The following is a 21,627-nucleotide window of genomic DNA, read 5'->3' as shown; positions in this document are numbered from 1 at the left end:
TTATCTTTTTTAGTTTTGTTTATTTGTGTATCTTTTGCAGTTTTATGCATAAATAACAAAATGATCCTAACAAAGGCAGCCATTGCTGAGGACCTGATTGTCTGGTTTTAAAACATAATTCCAAGCGTTTAAAAGTGATAAGGTTGGCAGAGACTGATATAAGTGGGGAGCCGGTTCCATTTTCTGATTGCTTTAATGGAAAAGGCAGATTGGCCGAACATTTCTTTTTGAATGCAGCCACTCACTGAAGCCTCAGCCTCCTTATCTCCGGGCCTGAGCACAGACTCTTTCAGGGGGGGGGGGTGGTACGAGATCCTGAATAACTTTGAACATCAGACACACATTTGAAAAGAATAAAAAGTTACAGCAGTGACACTGCCTTGACTTTGAACAAAGTTACAGTCACAATCTGGTGTAAAAGAAGAAAAAAAACACACATTAAGGTTAAAAATGAGGCGACTTATTGCACGAACTCTTCTAAGGAGCATTTCACAGTAGTCTAATGAGCTTTATGCTGAATGTATATCCACTGTCTCTACTCTATATGTGGCAATATTTGAAAATATATCAACAAACTGATTCAGAGCACAGGTGGATGAAGTTGAGACAAAGCTTAATCCAGTTCATATTTACTCATAAAAACATCAAGCTCACATAAAAGATCCAAGGTTTCTTTTTCTTCTTTCAATACAAAAGAAAATGAGTGTTGTAATGTGATTTACTACTCACACAGAACGGTTTGCTCTGCCTGTTTTCCACTTTATATAACTTAGTTTGAATCGATCCCCTCCAGTAACATCTACTACTACTCTCTGACTCTCTGACTCCTGTGAAATACAACACAAATAAAAAGATGTCTTTAATCTAAATGCCATACAGGAGTTATGATCTACAAGTGTAAATTTATAGGCAATCATAAAATCACTTCCTGCTGCAGTATGAAACTATCTGTGAACGCTGTGCTGCTGGGGGATTACAGGTGCAGATTAAAGAAATAAAGTTGACACTATCTCCATGAGAGTGAGGATATAGTCCTTAGATTTGGGAAAAGATATTACCTAATCTTAAAAAAAAAAAAAGAAAATCGACCAGTGCTTCCTACTCTCAGGAGATATGTAAAGACAGAAGAGTTTTGTGATCTGGGAGCTGGAGGAGGAGACATCTCAGTCAGTTTTGTTCCAGTATCTCTCCTCAACAACTGTATGTGTGCAGCCTACACCTTTTTAAAAAAACACGTCTCTCTCTTTCCTGTCCAGATCCGCAGCACCATCGATAACAGCTTCGCGGGCTGGGAGCTAGAAGAAGTCCTCCTGCTGGACATGTCAGCAGACGATGGAGATTCCAAGATCCAGAACCAGCTGAAGAAACTGCAGAGTCCCGTCATCCTGCTCTACTGCACCAAGGAAGAGGCCTCCACTATCTTCGAGGTGGCTCATTCTGTAGGCCTCACAGGTTACGGCTTCACCTGGATCGTTCCCTCGCTGGTGGCCGGAGACGCAGACAACGTTCCCTCAGTTTTCCCTACAGGTACACAGAAACACGGATCAGTAGAAGGAGTTATTAGCATTAAACAGAGATCTCATGTGCTCAGAGTAGCATACCGTCGCTAATTGAATAGATGCACTCAATTAAATGTAGCATAGAAAGCTTGTTCAAGTTTTTAAATATTAAATCACCGTTGCCAAATTAATTGTGAGGCTTTGATATTAATAATAGTGTAAACAAATGAGAGCAGGAGACCCCCCCCCCCTTCACTCTCTGTCTGAATCCACTGGTATCATTAGCATTTTTCAGTATTAGGACCACTTTCCATAAAGGGAGTTATCTCAAACAAGTTTTTAAGGACAGATGGTTCTATGTTATATTTGTAAAATTTGTAATTAATTATTTTGGTTTATTTACTGTAAATAACTTTTACTGCTTGGTACATCAAGCATCTTCCTTTTAAAATCCAAGATCCAACACAAGACCCCTGATGTTAATCTAGATAAACGTATTCCTCAGTAATCATACAATCATTATATCTTTGTCTCAGAATTATGTGTTAATAGAAGTTAAAAGTTTACACTTTATATTTTAAAGCATAATATTGTTGGAGGCTCTGGAGAATATAATAGCCTTTATAATTAGCCTTTATTGTGCAATATCAGCATATCCGTGTATTGTACCAATATCATATTTAACTACTTATATACAGTATAGAGGATATCATGGCATGGTTAAATAGAGTCCAGAGGTCAGAGGTCAATATAACATTGTATTGAAGTGTGTTCTCGTCGTGTAATAACACCATGTTGTGCCACTCAGCGGTGGGCTGCGTACTGTTCCTGTTAACTTCAGGTAACTGAGTTTGTAACTTGTTTTGAAGTTCATTTGGTTGCAATAAATTGATATTTTTACAGCGACTCATTATCTAATATTCACAAAAACCACGAGAGCAACGTGGACTGACAAGCTTCACTTTTCTAATAATAGTGTGAACCCTGGGATGTTGTTTGGTCTCAGTTCAGGCAGGAAACACAAACCTCACCTTTGTTGTTTTGAAGTGGCTCTCGCTCGCACCCTTCCACTGACCAAACAGTTTATTTGAACTATGAACTATTTGCTCGGACAGGTGACAAAACATATCACACTTTAACACGTGTGAAACTAGTAACAACAGCGAGGCGCTCTGAAAATGCAGGTTTGTCTTTTTCCAATAGATTTACGCTGCAGGTTTCAAATGTAAACACATAATCCGAACCAGCCAGTGGAAATGAAAAGCCTGGTAGTTTATGGGTGTTGACATGTGAGAGCCAAGCAGAACATAATGAGAGATTGTTTTCATGTCTTATTAAACCAGTATGAGCATTTTTAAGAAAGTAAGCAGCTCCACTCAGGCTTGGAACAAATGAAAACATTGTAGGTATGATTAGTGTTTGGCCTCTTCTAAAATGCTTTAATTTTTGATATATATATCTATTTTTTATATCTTTTCCCCCTCCAGCTATTTTTCATTGTACTTATCCTCCCTCTCTTTCTCACCCTTTCTGTCTCTCTTCCCCTGCTTTTAATCTTTCTCCATATTTCTTTCTACTTCTTTCCTCTGTCCACACATCCCTCACCTCACTCTGTCTCCCTCTCTCTTTCCCAGGGCTTATCTCGGTGTCATATGACGAATGGGACTACAACATCGAGGCCAGGGTGCGTGATGCAGTGGCTGTCATTGCCACGGCGACCTCCACCATGATGCTGGACCGGGGGCCGCACACTCTGCTGAAGTCTAGCTGCCTTGGGACACCTGACAAAAAGAGCTCCAACACCGGCCACTCCAAGGAAATACTGAAGTGAGTCGATGCTGGGGGGGGGGGGCAGGAATGGAAAAATGTACAAATATTGGTAATGGACACTTAAAATGTGTAGTAACTGAGCAAATGTTTGCTAAACCTCATTCCAGAAAAGCAACTGTCCAATCATAGCTGAACAGAGGATACCTTGCAGGGCAGGACTGAAGCGGTCTGTAAGGGTCTGTAGTCAGACTGATACTTCTTTTAGACTTTCCAAAACCCCCAACAGTATAAGACCGCCATCAGCAAAAGAGTTGAACCACACTTAACTTTGGCCAATCACATGCATGTAAGCACACATTCCTGGTGGATTACTTTGTAACGTGAACGTTGTGATGTCACTGTGACAACGTGTCTGTTACTACAAAACATCTGATAAGTCTTTGAATGCATTGATCTGTAGCTTCAACTCAACTTCCTGGATCGTATTTCGTTATATCGCCGGCACTTAAACAACGCGCCCCCACCAACGCAGCCCCTTGCTCTGTTTTAATGCAGTGCTGTTTTCAGTCTGAACGCAGCCTAAAGAACGGATTCAACAGTGTGTTTATCTGCTCTAAAGTAAGCTGCCGTCGTTAGCATGCTTGGCTAACTACCTGATTTCTTACAGTCTTAACTGAGCGTTATTTCCAAAAGCAATAGGGGTTACATGTAGAGCCTGACCGATACATTTTAAGGCTGATTTTAACTTATTGCAGATAAATCAAGTAATGGAAAGCCAAATGCACGTGTCTGAGTTATTTTATTAGCAGTGTTGCTGTTGTGTAGTTTGTTTACTGGGGAGAACTGGGATTGCACTGTTGGCAACACACTAATCCCAGTGAGTTTAGTGAAAGCATCACAGCTGAGCTAGTCTCAACTGTCATCCTCTCACACACTCAGCAGCGCAGCCTGTTGACTAATTTGATTTTATATTTATGTGTGAGACGGTCAGTAAGACAGTTCTGGTTTGTTTCCGTCAGTTTTATTTGTGACAGACGCTATAAAACACATTTAGTTCCTAGTTTGCAATTAAGCTAGCTACTATAATGTCCTGGCAATATGGAAGATAACTGAGTTGTTAATTTAATAACCTTATAGTCATTCTGCCTAACTGATGTAAAGGTAAATATATGTGCAACTAACATTTCAGTGCATGTTAGTCCAGTTACAGTTGGTGCACAGAAACCAGTGAAATGACACCTGTAGTTTGTCTTAAAGCTTTTAAACGGAGGCACAGTTCCCTTTACTGATGTCTGATCATCACGTCTGACTTTACACTGCAACACATGAACCATGCTGCTCCTCAACATCAGCTAGTGAGGATTTTAACTGGGGAACAGCTTCACAGTATGTTCTCAGTAGGAGTGTAATGTACACAAAATCCACAGTTTAGGACAAATACCAGTGTTTCCCCCAGGTTGACTGCTTCGGAGTGGGGGGGGGGGCTGCTGCATTTAATAACTGACACACAGCCTGTACAATACATTTACTGCCACATTGACAACTTACTGCTAAACTTTTCTTCTGCTCTGCTCGTGTTCACATCATGTTTCTGCCGCTCGCACAACTACACACACACACACGCACACGCGCACACACACACACACACACACACACACACACACACACACACACACACACACACACTGCCTTATTCCTTAACGGAGCTACGCTACTCTTGTACCTTTCACGTAGACGTCCTTTGAAGAACGAAGAGAGGGAGGATGACTTAAGAAAATCCACAATAACGTAGGGTGTTAGTGTGCGAGTGAAAATCATTAGTAGCCCGTTGATATTAATGATCATCTGAAATGTTAGCAGCGCCGCTTGTAATTTTGCAGCGGTGGTGAATGAATACAGGGGAAACACTGACTACACCTTACACCAGTGGGCCTCAGCCTTTTAGTGTGAGACCTGAAAAATGATTGACTTAGTATTTCTAGAGAGAAGTTGATGCTTTTTGAATGAGAGTCAGTTGGAGCCACAGATTTTTTGGACACATTGGCTTTAGCCTCATGCCATGATAGCTGCTGCTTGTATATATCATGTATTTATATAGAGAATGCATATTTAAGACCCTTTTACAGGGTTCTTGTTTCAAAACAAATCAGCTGGAAACAATAAAAAGTCAGCTGGAAACTGAGTTTTTAACTACAGAGTTAAAGTGTTAGCGTTAGCGTATGCTAGCTTGCTACAGCTGATAAAATGAAGTGTTAGCGTTAGCTTATACTAGCGTGCTACAGCTGATAAAATGAAGTGTTAGCGTTAGCTTATACTAGCTTGCTACAGCTGATAAAATGAAGTGTTAGCGTTAGCTTATACTAGCGTGCTACAACTGATAAAATGAAGTGTTAGCGTTAGCTTATGCTAGCGTGCTACGGCTGATAAAATGAAGTGTTAGCGTTAGCTTATACTAGCGTGCTACAGCTGATAAAATGAAGTGTTAGCGTTAGCTTATACTAGCTTGCTACAGCTAGTGACAGTCGCTGTTTCAGCTGACAAAATCCCTGCTTGCCAGCTAGAAATTAAAAGTCTGCTTTTGTTTACTTTCAAGTGAAATTTAAGACGCATTGTTTCAAAAATAACTGAATTTCAAAACCTGCTGTCATTATCATTGTAAACTGCATATGTGCTGTGAGAGAATGGAAAGCATGACGAGCGTAGCAACAGTAACAAAGGCTGTAAAGGGTTGCTTTACTTGGTATTATCAGCACAGATCCTTCGTCATCTGAGCTGTAACGTCAGATAAACAATCTGTGTTTTTGATGGAATATTGTTTTGAGTTAAAGCTCGGGTCCAGGAAACATAATCTTTACTGCTGGAAAAAAGAGGGCAAATGAAAAATCAATGAGCCATGTTCACCTTGTTTTCAAAGCTTTGAAATTTATATTGGTGTACAAATGGAGCAGGGCGTCATGCACAATGCAAGAAGAGAAGAAAAGAAAATGAAATCTTTTTTAATTCACATGGGTCAGAGCCAAAGGAAGCGGTTGGTAAATTAACAGAAAAAAATGTAGTTTGGTTTTCAGTTGCTGAAGCACAGTTTAAAATATCAAATAAATGCAGCACACCTGCAAGCACACACACGCAGTACGACATAATCTACAAATATTCACAAATACTGCACACACACAGACATTCATACAGTACACAAACATTAACAATGTGGACTTCCCTGAGGAAAACCAGGATCTGTTTAAGCAGCCAATAAAAACCCCAAAACATAAGATGAGCTCTCCGACTTATAACAACATCTTGTCCTATCTTTATCTTAACCCACAGCCATCTTTAAAGGAAAACATCCTTCTTTTCCTCTTCCTCTGAACCTCCTTGTTTTCCTTTTTTGGCACATTACAGAAAAGCAGGAGCATTGGTATTCAATAATTAATCCCCATTTAACTTCATAGGGCATGCTTTTACTGTTCACATTGATCGGAAATTCCACAGCTAATTGATTGCTCGGGGACAACCGGATTAATGCAGAAAGAGCCAAAGAACAACAGTGGGATTATAGCTAGCACACATGCAAACACACATGACATTTTACTGCTCTTTGGGGCTTGATCTAATAAAAGTTAAGAATATATTATGTATTTTGCCTTACAAATCTATGCACCTACCTACCTTTCATTCCCCCTTTTTTTTACTAAAATGTAACAATTTCTTCTGTTTTTGTTTGTTTTTTTCTCCGTCAGTTTGAATTTGGGGGATGTGAAGAACTAAGAAAATATTATGCAACCTCCCCTGCCACCACTGCATTAATCTCCAGGTTGAGGTTGATGTATTACTGTAAATTGTGGTCTTGTCTTTTACTCGTGTTCCTGTTTTTAATATCGGGAGCGCTTATGCGTGCCGTCTAAGATTCCGCCACCAACGGGACTGAGATAACAATAACCCCACAGCCATGAATATTTCAGTCCCCAGAGGGCACTTTGAGACACAGGGTTAGCTCTCAATCATCCTTCAGGCACACACCTGGGACTCTCCCATTGCTCTGTGTGTGTGTGTGTGTGTGTTTGTGTGTGTGTGTGTGTGTGTGTGTGTGTGTGTGTATGTGAGAGTTTCAACAGTGGTGTGTTTTTCAACCAACCATTCCATTTTTCTCCATTCGACTGAGGGAAGGTAGGGAGTTTGGATGGGTGGATGTTGGTGGTGACTCCAGGGGCTAGCAGCAACCTAACACACACACACACACACACACACACATATTGTACATCCACCTATTCCATCCACTCACCCCGAGAGACAAAAGCAATAATAAGGCCATATGTCTGTGCGTGGTCCTGCATCGCTACAGGCCACAGAGGGCTGCATGCATGCTGGATTAGCATGCCATCCTGTCAGCGCTGATGGACGGAGATGGGAGGCCCCGTTGAGTCACGCTCTCAGATTTGGTTGGGGGCTGCTTGACCTTATGGGGCACACACAAACATGCATACACCGCAGGCGCTCACACGCGCCAACACAAATAACAACACAAATAAGCGAACACACACACACACACACACACAGAGCTCTAGAGGCCATCCATTGTTTCCTGCCTGACAGAGAGGACAGGAACGCCGGGATAATGAGAAAATGTGCTCCAAGTGGTTTTGGACAAGACACTAAGGGGCTTATTTGTGTGTGTGTGGTTCAGGGAGAGGGATTGTTTTATTATTTGTTTGACTGTATATGTGTGTGTGTGTGTGTGTGTGTGTGTGTGTGTGTGTTGCGTTCAGATTCCCTCTCAAATCCCTGTGCTGATATACAAACGGTAGATATGATGTAAGTGATGATTAATGTTTTGTAGTGAGTTTGCTTTTATGTGATCTGACGAGATGGTGGATTATTTACTACTGAGTACTGTAGAGTACTGTACTCTTTACTTACTTCAGATGGAAATATTGTTCTTTTTACTCCAATATATGTATTTATTTGGCAACTATAGTTACTAGTTAGGTTTGAGATTAAAAATATGATGAGCTTATATAATAGATTGTATTTTTAAAGATCAAAGCAGTGCTCGCCAACCTTTTTAGCTGCTGATGTTTTTTAAAAAGCAGCATTTCTATGAATTATTAGCACAAAAGACAGATTTCTCTTTTAAACTTCTCAAATAGTTTTATGTAAATCATTGTTCAAGGGACCCAACCACAAAAACAAAAACAAAAGAAACCCACAAATTTGTGTAGCAGAACTTATTTCTTCTTTCCAACCTCATTAATCTTGATATTTTTCATCGCTATCATTAATCATTGGTATTTTTACTTCTATATCTTCCAGCACTGACTGGTTTCCTGCGTTTGTTTCGAGCCTTCCAGTTGAGCTCATAAGACAAGCTTCTCCTCAGGCCAGTCTAACACTCGTGCTGCCTCTCATGCATGTAAGACGACAGTGTTACTCTCATCCTGTGTCACCTTGAAAGTATTTTTTCCCCGCAGCGGGAGAGCAGTATTATTGCATTCCTTAAAGGCCACAATAAAAGTGGCTGTCTAATAAATCCTCGCTCTGTTTATTGGAAGGCGAGCAGGTCGTTTCTCAGCTTTTGGGCATCTAGAGCACAAATGTCTCTTTTCATAGATCCGTCCTCACATGGAAGGAGGGTCAGAGTATCAGATTAACACGTGGTCACTTGCACATCATGTCACTCACAGTTTTCTGTTTCACTTCTGTCCATTTCAACAAGATGTCTGTCTGATACCTTTTGTTCCTGAATATTCTCTCTGTGTGATGTCTCTCAGCAGTCCGTTCTCACTGAGAGCTAAACCTTGAATCAGAAAGCCACCATGATTCTCCTCCACCCTTCTTCATTTTCTTTCTCTATCAAAAAGTCTTGATCCTAATTTTCCTTGCATACACATGTTGTAAGGAGGAAGGATTAGTGAGTTAAAGGACAGGATTACTAATATTGAGCATGAATTCAATTTTTCTCACTTAACTCTGTCCTCTCTTAATGATTCAAATGAACTCCTGTGTAAATGCCATAGAAATAACAAATCAATATTTCATGTGGCCTTTATAGCAATGTTCACTTATTGGATCAGTGCACACTAGTGCACATCTGTTATACTGTATTTCTGCCTCCGAGATGCTCAGCAGCTCGTGTGAATTGTTACACTTTTCAACGTTATTGACACATTTTTTATTATGATGTTTTTGATCCAGTTTTTGATGAGAAGCTTAGTTTTACTTCTGTTATATTTAAAAAGAAAGGTGGAATCTCATAAATGTTTTTATTTTAATTAAAGCAACACAGCAGCTCCACAAAAGCTGAAAGGATTTTAGAGATACACTGCAATAGGTCAGATATGTCTGTTTTAAAGTTAAAGCCACAGAAGCTTTCCTCCTCGGTGGTGCTCTGCACTGGTATTTAATCACCTGTATTATTTCCTGTAGGTGAAATCCACCCTTACGTACGGTGACACTGTCATACGATTATTAAGATGTTTGCTGTATTCTAGCGGTTACTGTGAGACTGTCGTTACGTCAGTTGCTCAGAAACGACCAATAGTTAACCTTTTAGCAACGGGTGTCATCAGCCTGCAGCAGTGACCCGGTTCCAACATGTCCTCCAAATCAAACAGCCACACAGGTTGTTTGTACCTGCAGCCAGAACGAACCACTGGACTGTAATACGCTGCTTTCCACAACTGTTACAAACCACCGTCAAAAGATATTCAAATAGATCATTAAAGTTAGGCAACCTTCGTCGTGATGGCGACAGTAAACACCACGAATATCGTTGTTACGGCTTTTAAAAAAACGTCCTTGGCGACTGAATTAAGGATCTCTAGTGTTGTTTTTCTCGGGAGGACAGAATCCGCAGTAATTCAGAGGTGACGTTTCCTGTTTCAGAGTCAGGACAGTTTGTTACTATGAACTGTGATCATCTGCTAACCGTAACTCCGTTGTTTTTATTATTTTTAGGCCACCTAACTTTAACAACATAACCCACATTAAGTTTCTCTGACCTTAACAAAGTGATCCTTTCAACCCAAACCATCATCTCTCCCTAAACCTGACCAGACCTTCACCACAATGTTGTCACATCATAAAACATCATTATGTTGTAACAGTTTTGTTGTTGTTCTGCTGACTAGAGTCAGATGCTCGACCGACATACTTGATCATGTGATCTGGAGGACTTGTTGGGTATCATGTGATAAACGTTGTCATGTGCTGCTGTTTCCTTCTACTTTAGTTGGTGATTGTCTGTTATACGTTCACTTACTGATGTGCACACGTACTGGAGTGCATCTGAACAGTGACGACACATCTCTGATAAATCAAATCAGTAAAGTGGTTCATAATTTCCACTTCTGTCTTATTATATTTACCTGTGTGGCTGTTTACAGGTGTGGTGATCTACAGCGGTAGTGAATATTGGAGAGACGTCATTATATCTGCTTTTACTATAATGGATTGATGCCTGTATGATTGATAACATCAGTAGCAGTGAGTTTAAAAAGAAGCTTTTCATCTTTGAATACATGAAAAAAAATACGTGAACTAGTAATTGGGGCCAAAAAATGAAATGTGCTGTAAATATCCAATAAGTGTTTTTAATAGTGAATAAAGCTGCTTTAGGTGGACTCCTCCTTTAATGTCCCCTGCAGCTGTGTGTGCTGTCAGATGAAGCTTCTTCCTCACAGGAATTATGTATTAATTAAACATCATTTTTTGTTTAAACTGCTTCAAGTCATTGTTTTTATATACTTACATATTAATAAATTTTACATATTTTATTTTAGTCCAACCCCACGTTATATTTAATATTTTATATACAAGGCTTTTAAGGTTTGAGTTACCACCAATCAGATGAGATCATCAGAGTGCATACGGAGCCCTTTTAAGAAATTACTAGAAAGGTTTTCTATCTCCCTATGTGCCATGTTCTTTATTAATATACTTTTGCATTAAGGACATATTCCTGACTTTACCTATAAAACACAATATCTGATTGTATTCTCTGAGATCACAGACGGCCACTGAAACATGTACATATGAGTATTTGATGTGTGCAGACTGTGGAAGGTCGGTGTCCTTGCCTGTTAAGACCTTGTTCACATTAGAAATGAGAGAGGGCTCTCTCTGCTACAGAGACTCCACAGGTAGCTGTCTGATGTCTCCTCCTCAACAGGAGTCCTCATGGGTCCAGATCACATGGCGCTCCTGCAGACTCACTTATTAAAGGCTGCAGCTCAAAGGGACTCTGAGGCTTACATCTTTCCTGTGTGAAGTCCACATCACTCTGCATGTGTATTTATGCTGTAAGAGCTGTGCCACCAGCAATAAACGAGTCAATAAATAAACAAGTAATTATATTTGTACATCACTGAAATTGAACATTTTGATCTAATGTTATTGGGTTTTTTCCATGTCAATACCGATGTTTGGAGTAAAAGCCACAAAATCAAATAGACGAAAAGCTTTTAGTTTATAGTTGTAGTTAGTTTGTAGTTTGTCGCTCTCAGCCAGTCAGATATTTTCAGATCAAGTCCGTTTTATTTATATATGGCAATATAAGAAATCACAGATGTTCCTCAGGGGGCTGCCGTTCCTCAGACGCTCGATCAGATCAGGAAAAACTCCTGAGAACAACCTTGAAGAGCAACAGAGGAGGGATCCCTGTTTTATATTCAAAGAACACAAAAGCTTTAATTGTCACACATGCTGGGGACAACACACACATGCTGATCATGTAAGTTATTATGAAGTTATTATAAGGAGATAAATTATTAACAACCAGATCTGTCATGTAAATTATTCCTCTGTGAATTTCCTATTAGAAAATAACCATTCAGTCACAGCGATGCACATACGCTACATCAGACCATAAAATTATTTAAATTAAAAGCAGAAAATCTGGTTCAGATTCAAAACACATAATTCAACTTAATTTGGCCGGTGGCGTCGGCGCCAGCATCGGCGCCAGCGTCGGCGCCAGCGGCATGTCAATGGTGACGTGGCCCCTCTAGTGAAATGGTTTTGTTCATTCTAAAAAAAAAGTGTATATTATAATATTTTAATATAGATTATACCTGAACAAAACTGCATTGAATAAAAAAATGAATCCTTGTGGCAAAGATTGTAATGGTATATGTTCTCTGTAGTGTGTTTGCTAGCATCCTGTGTGCTCTTGTCTTCTATGTTAAGCTGTTGTCTGCTAAACACTCTTATGTGTACCTGTTTTAACTCAAATATTGAGGGTTTTAATGTATTGTATTCACACATCGCCCCCCCCCCCCCCCCCCAGTCCTCAGTGGCACAGCTCCTACACCATACGCACCGTGCATTAACATAATTTAACATATTCTGTCTCCTCACACAGTCACTGCTTCTATCCTACAGGACTTGTGATGTGAAGTGCACATTTCATCAGTATTTGGTAACTCTTCAGAAGCAGGTCTTCTGCAGTCATCCCAGATTATGAGTCATCCACCCAAACCTGATACAGTATGTACGTGTGTGTGTGTGTGTGTGTGTGTGTGTGTGTGTGTGTGTGTGTGTGTGTGTGTGTGTGTGTGTGTGTGTGTGTGTGTGTGTGCACCACAGATTCCTTTATACACACACACACACACACACACACACACACACACACACACACATATATTTTTACATCCCTGCATTGCAGCGACAGAGAATTTGTGACCCTGTTCAGCTTCACTTGGAGATAAAAGAAAGAATTCAGATAAGTCATATCAAATGGCTCTGAAATACGTTTGAAGAGATTTGAGAAAAAGGGGGGAGAAAAAAAGAGGGATTGTGTCCATGGCATTGATGATTCAGTGTCTCTGTAACTAAAAAATAAATTCCCCTCACAGCCAGTGATTAGTTGGGGAACAGTTGGTGAGCGAGGCGCACACAAGCGCTGCATATGGCTGTGATCGAGCTGCATGAGGTTCTTTTAGTAGCTCATCCTGGTTGGTTTTTTTTATTTTATTTTATTTTTTTTCCTCTTCCAGCAGAGTCAGAGGGGAATTCTGACATGAGAAGGGATCAAACAGCACATAAAAGCTACATCAATAGTACAGGGCTACAAAATGATAAACAGAGCAGCCTCCTCTGCTGTAAATTCACAGCGTGCTTCCATCTTTGTGAGGCGCAGGTTAATGTACGGGCAGATGAATCCTATTGATGTGTGATTCGATGCGCTACTCAGAGGTGAGATGGAGAGATTGATCTGAAAGTGAAAGACAGCATGAGGGGAAGTGGGTAAACACTCAGGTTTATACTGAAAAATACTCCTTTCTCTCTTTTCTCTTTCAACCAGCCTCTCTCCAGTGAGATTACTGTTCCCATGGCAACGCAGCTGATTGCATGAAAATTGCTGTGGTTGTGGGTGCCATGGCAACACATTACATTACATTATGCCGGTGTTAAGAGCCTCCCCGTGTCCCTATGTTGCGGTTTTCGCGTATGCTTACACATGCCAGCCAGTCATGATGACACATGAACACACATTCACACACAGGCTGCTACTGGTCACATGGGTCGTCACGGCGTCATGGCAGCAACAAGTTGGACCTCGAGCGCCTCCACCCACACCGCCTTGATCTTTTTGGTTCCCTATTCAAACTGAGATTATGCTTAGGAGGCTAATCCCATGTTACACGCGCATTACAGCACTTTCAGCGTGCTAGCCAGCCAGTGTGCAGCAATAGGCATTTCATGGAGGCTTGAGTCATATTATTGACTTGCTCAAAGCATGTAGCCTACTTAGGTCTGTGTGTGTGTGTGTGTGTGTGTGTGTGTGTGTGTGAGGTGGTATATAAATATAGCTGAAGACATTACAGATAGAGGTACTGAATGTTCTAGTAGGAGGTACTTGTGATAAAATCTTGGGTAAGTTTCAGGCCCATTGCTCATCTGTTGTCTTGTGAATAGATTTATTGTCTTTTTTTCACACCGTTGACTTGGTTGGAGATGATGGTGGGTAAATGTGCACGGCACCTCCTTTAAAAAATCTACACACACACATACACACACGCACACACATGGCCCCTCACTCCTTGCATTCAGACAAGATATTTATTTCTCCAGTGGATTGTTTCAGAGGCAGAGCGTCTCCATGGTGATGGCAGCCCACAGATCAGGACGAGGAAGAGTGAGGGAAGGAGGCGGCAGCGAGAGAGAGAGAGAGAGAGGAGAGAGAGATGATTCCAGCTTATCTGCCACTGCTATACACTTGTTGACACACATATATGCTGATATGTATTCACACAGGCGGTTAATACACTCGCCCTCTCTACTCCTTCCCTCTCTTCCACCTTTCACTCCGGGTTTCTTGTTGCTCTGCTCTCACTTTCTTCCACCCCCTCCCTGTGCTCGGTCTTTATCTCTCTCAGTCTATCAGGTGGCACATACTGTATGTTTTACCAGCTTTAAACTGGGTCATCTTTTAGAACATGAAATCAATTAAAGCTAAGGACTGCTGCATTAGAAGCAGCAACCTTGCTTTTAGTTCATCATGAATTAGAATAATTTGCTTCTGCTTTTTCTCTTTTCATCATCATACTTCTCAAACAACATTTATGTGACTTTATTGTCTTGTTGCCAAGATAGAAGCTACAGGACATGTTACAGAACATATAGTAATACAATACCAATATTTCAATATATACATACAAATATACATATGCATCCACACAAACAATAAAATACATCATATAAGAAGTGTAATCTATGATAATCTGAGCAGATGTAATCTAGAGGATAATGTAAAACTCTGGGGTGTCAGATAGATAGAAGTACCAACACGTTTCCCAGAAGAACATTGCTGCTGTTACTCTGCCAAAGTATTTGAATTGAAAATCTGACAGCACTGAGTCATTATAAATACCAGCTGTGCATTCTTTATGAAATGAAATGTTTTGGCTTGATATTTCAATGTTCAGGACATTTGAGAATGTTTGTAAATGAGAGTCAGTGGTGTTACTCTATGTGTCACATGTAGTGATGAAAGCCCTGAAAAGCCTTTTAGCCTCTTTCAGCTCATTGTTTTGGTTTTAAGGCCCTAAAATCTAAAAGCTTGATAAATCCACTGTACGCTACCTGCCAAGCACCAAACAGACAGACAAAGTTAGCAACTAGCTGTTGAACATCGTGTGAAGTTTAGCTGCTTAGAGCCAGATATTTCCTGCAGGAGGTGGTGGAGACCAAAACAGAGCTAAAAGCAGAGTCAGTGTTGGACTCATATTCACCACGACTCCAGAATTATGCTAATGTTGCTGTTGCTAAGGCAACTGTTTGTTAAAGCCACAACAACTTAATGTAATGAGGTGGTAATATATCAATGCTGACAGCTTGTTTGCACTGTCCCCAGTAATATTCAATAATGTTGAAAGTCTAAGGCTGTAATAAGTGACAGATTTTGACATTTCTAACTCAAACTTGAATTGTAATTCTCAGGTACCTCATGAATGTGACATTTGAAGGCCGTAACCTGTCGTTTAGCGAAGAGGGCCACCAGATGTTCCCCAAACTGGTCATCATTCTCCTAGACAAGGATAGACAATGGGACAGGGTAAAGATCCTCTGTACTCCTCTCCTCTCTTTTTCAGTTTTTTATTTTTCCAACCTCTGATATGTGATTTATGTCTTTTTTTTTCTTTTGGAGTGTCTCCCTGCCACTTAAAGTACCTGCAACAGTAGCCTGTATATCACACAGTCCTCCTCCCACTGCAGGTTGGCAAATGGGAGCGAGGCTCTTTGACGATGAGGTACCATGTGTGGCCTCGCTTTGAGCTGTATTCGGGAGCGGAGGAGCGGGAGGACCACCTGTCCATCGTGACTCTGGAGGAGGCACCATTTGTCATCGTGGAGGATGTGGACCCGCTCAGTGGAACCTGCATGAGGAACACCGTGCCTTGCCGCAAACAGCTCAAACTCAAGTGAGAATTTTAAGTTTTTCCCCTGAAGACGTTCATTTTTCTCTCAAATGAGTAAAAAATCTGATTTGTTTTTTACTTTGTGAATCCAAGATGAATATTATAGAGCAAAGAGCTGAAAATAGACGCTCAGTAAGACATTAAGACATTTATACATCAATATAGCTGCAATATGAGTTATTTCAAACTTTTACCTTCTGCATATATACAAAGTCATTTGTTACATCTATCAAGTCACCAGCAGTTATAAAAAGACATTAAACACTATCTGTACTCAACTGCAAATGCTAAAAAGCAAATATAGAACAGGATCAGTAATGAATCATGTATGTGCAGAGAGGATTATTATTATTTTCCTGCGTGTTTTTGTCTTATTTGCTCTTTTTTTTCTTCATTGGATTTTTGGAGCAGCATCTACTTCATCCTCTCACAATCTCTGGGTGTCCTCTGATTACCTCCACTCACCTCCCTGCTGCTAACTAGATCATTGTCTTGGTTTCTGTCGCTGCCCCCCCCCCCCCCCCCCTTGCCCTCTTGCTATCCACTTCTCCTTGGTGTGTGATAATGAATTTTCCTCATTGGCCTCCTTTTCTATCACTGGCCTACCTGAAATCTCCTGAGGGTGTCCTACATCTTCTGGCTCAGTGGTTTTTTTATTGACTGATCTTTCACCCTGTTCTTTCTCCTGTTCCCCTATTCCCCTTTTCTCCCTCCCTCTGTCTGTCTCTCTCTTCAAAGACATTTTCACACACAGCATTTCAGAGATAGGCAGCAATATGCCACAGAGAATATGCAGGATTTCTTTCAAGCCCAAAATAAAACTATGAGCCAGATGCACAGAGCTGCGTAGATTCAGGACTTAAAGTCTCTGTATGCACAAATGCATAAATATGTGGACGCAGCCGTGCGGTCCCAGTCAGATAAACCCCCGCGTTCTAATTATTCCATGTTATATGGAACATAGTAGCTCAGTAATTATGAAGGTTGTTCACTTGTATGAGCTGAACTCACAATCCCACAACACAACAACAAAACACACTCAAACAAACACATTTTTTCCTGGTCTGACTCTGGAAACATCTGAGAAATGTGCCAAAGCTGCTGTTGTGTCGTTACCCACAGCTGTTACACACCTGTAACTGTTGTGAGCCAAAAACAACTCACTGATTGATGACACACAATTTGGTCAAATTTGTGACTGAGTGCATTATTCTTAGTCCCAGTTACTGTCTAATGTGGGTGATAATATGTAAACCATATATAACCATAAATCATGCTTGTAAAACATGGATGTTAATGGACACTGTGCTTAAAAATATGGCTCCAAAAAGTCTCCTAAATCTACCTTTTGCCATTTTCCTTCTTTTGCCACATTGCTTTTTCACACTGCTCTGCATACATATGGAGTAATAAAGCATGCATGGATGTACAGAATTGACCATTATCTATATTTTCATATAAATCTAATCTGTAATGACCTGGTTCAGTTTTTGGTTGGAATGAAAACCTGCATACTCTCTGCCCTCTGTCTGTTGAACTACAAGTTTTATAAACTTTAACCCAAATAAACTTTGACGCCAGACGGTTGAAACTTTTTCTATGTTCATCTATCTTTACTTCCTCTCTCCCCTCCCTCTCCATTCAACCTACCAGCAACCAGACAGGTGATTCAGGGATTTACATCAAGCGCTGCTGCAAAGGTTTCTGTATCGACATCCTGAAGAAGATCGCCAAGGCGGTCAAGTTCACTTACGACCTCTACCTGGTCACCAACGGCAAACACGGCAAGAAGGTCAATGGGACGTGGAACGGCATGGTCGGAGAGGTGGAGACATTTCTCTTCCCTTTACACACAATCACTCTGTTTTCATGTCTGCATGACTGTCTCTCATCTGTTGTGAGAGACAGTCTCTGTCTACACATGTTTGAAGTTTTCTGTATGTATAGAAGAGGAACTGTTGTTGTGATGAATCTAGCCAGAGAGACCAGAGAGAAGCAACACCTTTACATCGGCTGTAAACAGCTTAAAAATACCCTCAATGACAGTTTGGTCCACACAGACGTGCTGGCTGATCATGAATTTCACAGCTGCAGAGCTCCATACAACCATTATTGAACCAGCAGAGACTAAGTACAGCATTATACATCAAACAAAATCATATTTGTCGTGTTTCTCTTGACTTCTGTTGAATACAGATCGACAAACACCATTACTCACCACAACTGCAGGTCTGTGTGTTTAGTGCCGTCCATTTAGCATGTCGTGCTCAGTGTTTATAGCAACCCTACAATCATTTCACTGTTTTCTAAAGTGCATTCAGCAAAGCCTCCCTGATGACACGCAACACCAGTTTTGATTCAAGACTCAGTGAAAACAAATAATAAATAGCTGCTGCAAGTGGCAGAGATCAGATTTAACATATGTTGTTTATTAGAGCAGAAGTTGCTGTTTCAGATGGACTGTAGGAGAGAAGTTGGTTTCCAAGTGTCTATTTCTTATTGCTTTGTTGGATATCAGCAACTTCAGGGAGAAACTGTTCACTAGAGCAGGGGTTCTCAACTGGTCTCAACCTGGGACCCACATTTTCCCATGGTCATTAAGTGGCGACCCACTTTTATAGAATACAAACCAAACAAATTTATTTTTGAAAAATAACCTTCAAAAACACATTTAAACATACATATGCATGCAAAGCGAATGTATAGCAATTTTTTAAGAAACTGAGCAGGAACATGACAACTACATGTATAAAAGTTACTGCAATAAAATTAAATATCAAAACTGCACAAAATAAATAAGGCCACAAAATTAGATATTTCACTTCTCTGCATATCTCTGCATTTAGAGTACATTAGTAAGAAGCTGAGGAGGACCACGCCAACTGCATGTAGAAAAGTGATACGGTGAGCTACGTGGCAAGACGCCCGGAGCAAGATGCTGTCAGACACTTCTGTGAGACCTTCAGTTCATGAAGTCGTCTTTACATGCAGGATGTTTCGTTTGTAAATGTTGCGTTAGTTTGGATGGTTTCATGCTCTCATGTGCCAGCACTTCATTACAAATAACACACTCTGGTTTCTGTCCGTGTTTGTCCTCAATGAACGAAAATCCACATTTCAAATACTCCTGGTTATATTTGCGTTTCGCCATCTTGCCTCCGAACATCATCACAAATTTTAAGAGAAGGGTTACCGGCAAACGAATGGTGGTTACCAAGGCAACGAGAATGCTGTGCGCGTCTGACGCGTGCCTCTCTCTGTCTCTTTTTTCAAGATAAAAGACGAGTACAAAATCAGATGAGCACTAATTATTTTTAATTTTTTAAAAAATTTATTTATTTTTTACAAGCTGTCCGTGACCCGCCCAGAACGTGACCCACTTTTGGGTCGCGACCCACCAGTTGAGAATCGCTGCACTAGAGCACCAGCCTCCATGCTAGATAAACTGGCTCTGGGTCATGAAAATAAATGATATGGAAGTTTAAAAATATGAATCCAATCAGTCAGTGTTGACCAGTTGAAGACAATGAGACCTCATTACCTGTGAGAAGAAAGCTTCAGAACACCACAGATATGGATTCATGTCTGAATTATATTTCTTTTAAATATATTGATTATGTCTTATGTTCATTTTATCAACACATGTGTATTTGTTGTCAGTTCATTCCCTCTTTTCCTTTCCAACATTTTTACTGTTAAGCAGTTTGCAGTTTCTTCACAAAAGGAGGACAGTGCACTACTAGATTACTAGATTACTCTTGACATTTTAAAAAACAATTAAACAAGCAAGAAAACATGTTATCTAATAATAATAGTAACATAACCACAAACAGGGAGAGGGTTTTTTATGGTGCCCAAAGGAATTTATGATAAGGGCTGATTATATTGTCTGAGTGTTGCTCCTTTTCTGTTAGTTTCCCGCCGTCTCTGTCATGCCATCCAGCACTTGTTCCCCACAACCTGGCCTGAGGGGAGGCTGTGATCAGCTCCGCACAACCTCAGGAGGAGGACAACGAGGCTCCTAATCAGAGATGGAGAAAGACATGCGTGTAGAGAGAGAGAGAAAGAGAGAGAGAGAGAGAGAGAAAGCAGCCTGAGGGAAAGACCCACTTCTCTCCTGCACACATTACTGCACACATTAGACGTCCTGCACAATGTAGCCTTTACAAATTGATGTGATGTCCGGCATAATTGATTACGGCATAGAACAAGCGACTTTATTATCATCTTAAGAACATAGATGAGTTAAGATGTCCAGGGTAATGTAAAATGATCTTAACCCTCCACCTACTGTAAATCAGATCAGAAAATTCCTGAAATATACATCAGCATAGGAAAGTCTATGCAAATGTGCAGAGCATGCACACATGGATTCATTAGTCAGTGTCCTTAAAAGCGTAAGCAAGCAGCTAATGATTTAATTTGAATGGGGAGAAAACAGGACAACAGACAAAGGAAAACAGAATGAGAGAGAGAAAAGAGAGAGAGAGAGCAGGCCTCTATGAAAAACTGTGACAAACAGAGAAAAAAAACAGTGTGCGTAGGATTCCTGCTCACTCTGGCATACATATCCCTTATTAACACAGTCTTTTGTGCTCCAATTTTATTCATGGCCCGAGGCTTCAGAAACTTAGGGCTAAATATACCTGAGCAGACTCAGAGGGAGGCTGGTTTGGTGGGTAGCCATACGCTGACCCACTGTAGTAATGATCCTCTCGTCCTCCTGCTTCCCTTCTTCCAAAATAACCAGTTCAAGACTTGGCAGAGACGGTGGCTGGCGTATGAGCTGCAGAGACGAGTTATTCTTCCCGTCACGTCCTTTTACTAATCTGTTTTTCAACACAATCCACTGACCTTCCGTGTTTCCCTCCCGTCTCTCTGTGTCTGTCTGTGTTTGACCCGCAGGTGGTGTTGAAGAATGCCCACATGGCGGTGGGTTCGCTCACCATCAACGAGGAGAGGTCAGAGGTTATTGACTTCTCTGTGCCGTTCATCGAGACGGGAATCAGTGTCATGGTCTCGCGTAGCAACGGGACTGTCTCCCCCTCCGCCTTTCTTGGTGAGAAGAAACGCACCTGGTGCTTCTGGCAGGTGTCCAACACACAACTGAGAATACTAACGTGCACAAAACACAGTACAGTCACAGAAAGAGATACAAATAGATGGTGTTTGTCATAGATTATATGTGAAAACTGTAAAGTAGAGTACAGTGCAAGTGGCAGAAAATGTGCCCATTTCAATGAGCACATGTGTCCGTTCACACCTTCCCGCCTTCCTCTCGAGAAGTGTTTGTTAGCGTTCACACAAACTCAGATAAAATCCATAAATCTATTGCTCTGAGTGCACAGTAGACAAATAATCATGTTGATACCAGGGGCTGATTTTATAACTTTGTTTCATTTGATTTAATGAACTTCCTTTCTCTGTCTCCCCACAACCCCTCGCTC

At 40.8% G+C, this 21,627-nt stretch overlaps 1 protein-coding gene across 4 annotated transcripts in view; it reads left to right on the top strand.

Moving 5' to 3' along the window:
* The window catches only part of grin2bb (glutamate receptor, ionotropic, N-methyl D-aspartate 2B, genome duplicate b), a 99,933-nt gene that overhangs the window by 55,889 nt on the left and 22,417 nt on the right, over positions 1 to 21,627 (top strand). For all 4 annotated transcript variants that reach the window (XM_067578915.1, XM_067578916.1, XM_067578917.1 and 1 more), the window contains 6 exons: positions 1,257 to 1,527; positions 3,134 to 3,326; positions 15,702 to 15,816; positions 15,978 to 16,183; positions 17,834 to 18,005; positions 21,086 to 21,239. In XM_067578915.1, the coding sequence (XP_067435016.1) occupies positions 1,257 to 1,527; positions 3,134 to 3,326; positions 15,702 to 15,816; positions 15,978 to 16,183; positions 17,834 to 18,005; positions 21,086 to 21,239 (1,111 nt within the window). The remainder of the gene's footprint in view (positions 1 to 1,256; positions 1,528 to 3,133; positions 3,327 to 15,701; positions 15,817 to 15,977; positions 16,184 to 17,833; positions 18,006 to 21,085; positions 21,240 to 21,627) is intronic.

This window comes from Thunnus thynnus, chromosome 3 (genome assembly GCF_963924715.1).
Source record: "Thunnus thynnus chromosome 3, fThuThy2.1, whole genome shotgun sequence".
NCBI classification, from domain to species: Eukaryota; Metazoa; Chordata; class Actinopteri; order Scombriformes; family Scombridae; genus Thunnus; species Thunnus thynnus.
Note: the sequence above shows the minus strand (reverse complement) of the source record. Positions and strands in the feature narration are given on the sequence as shown.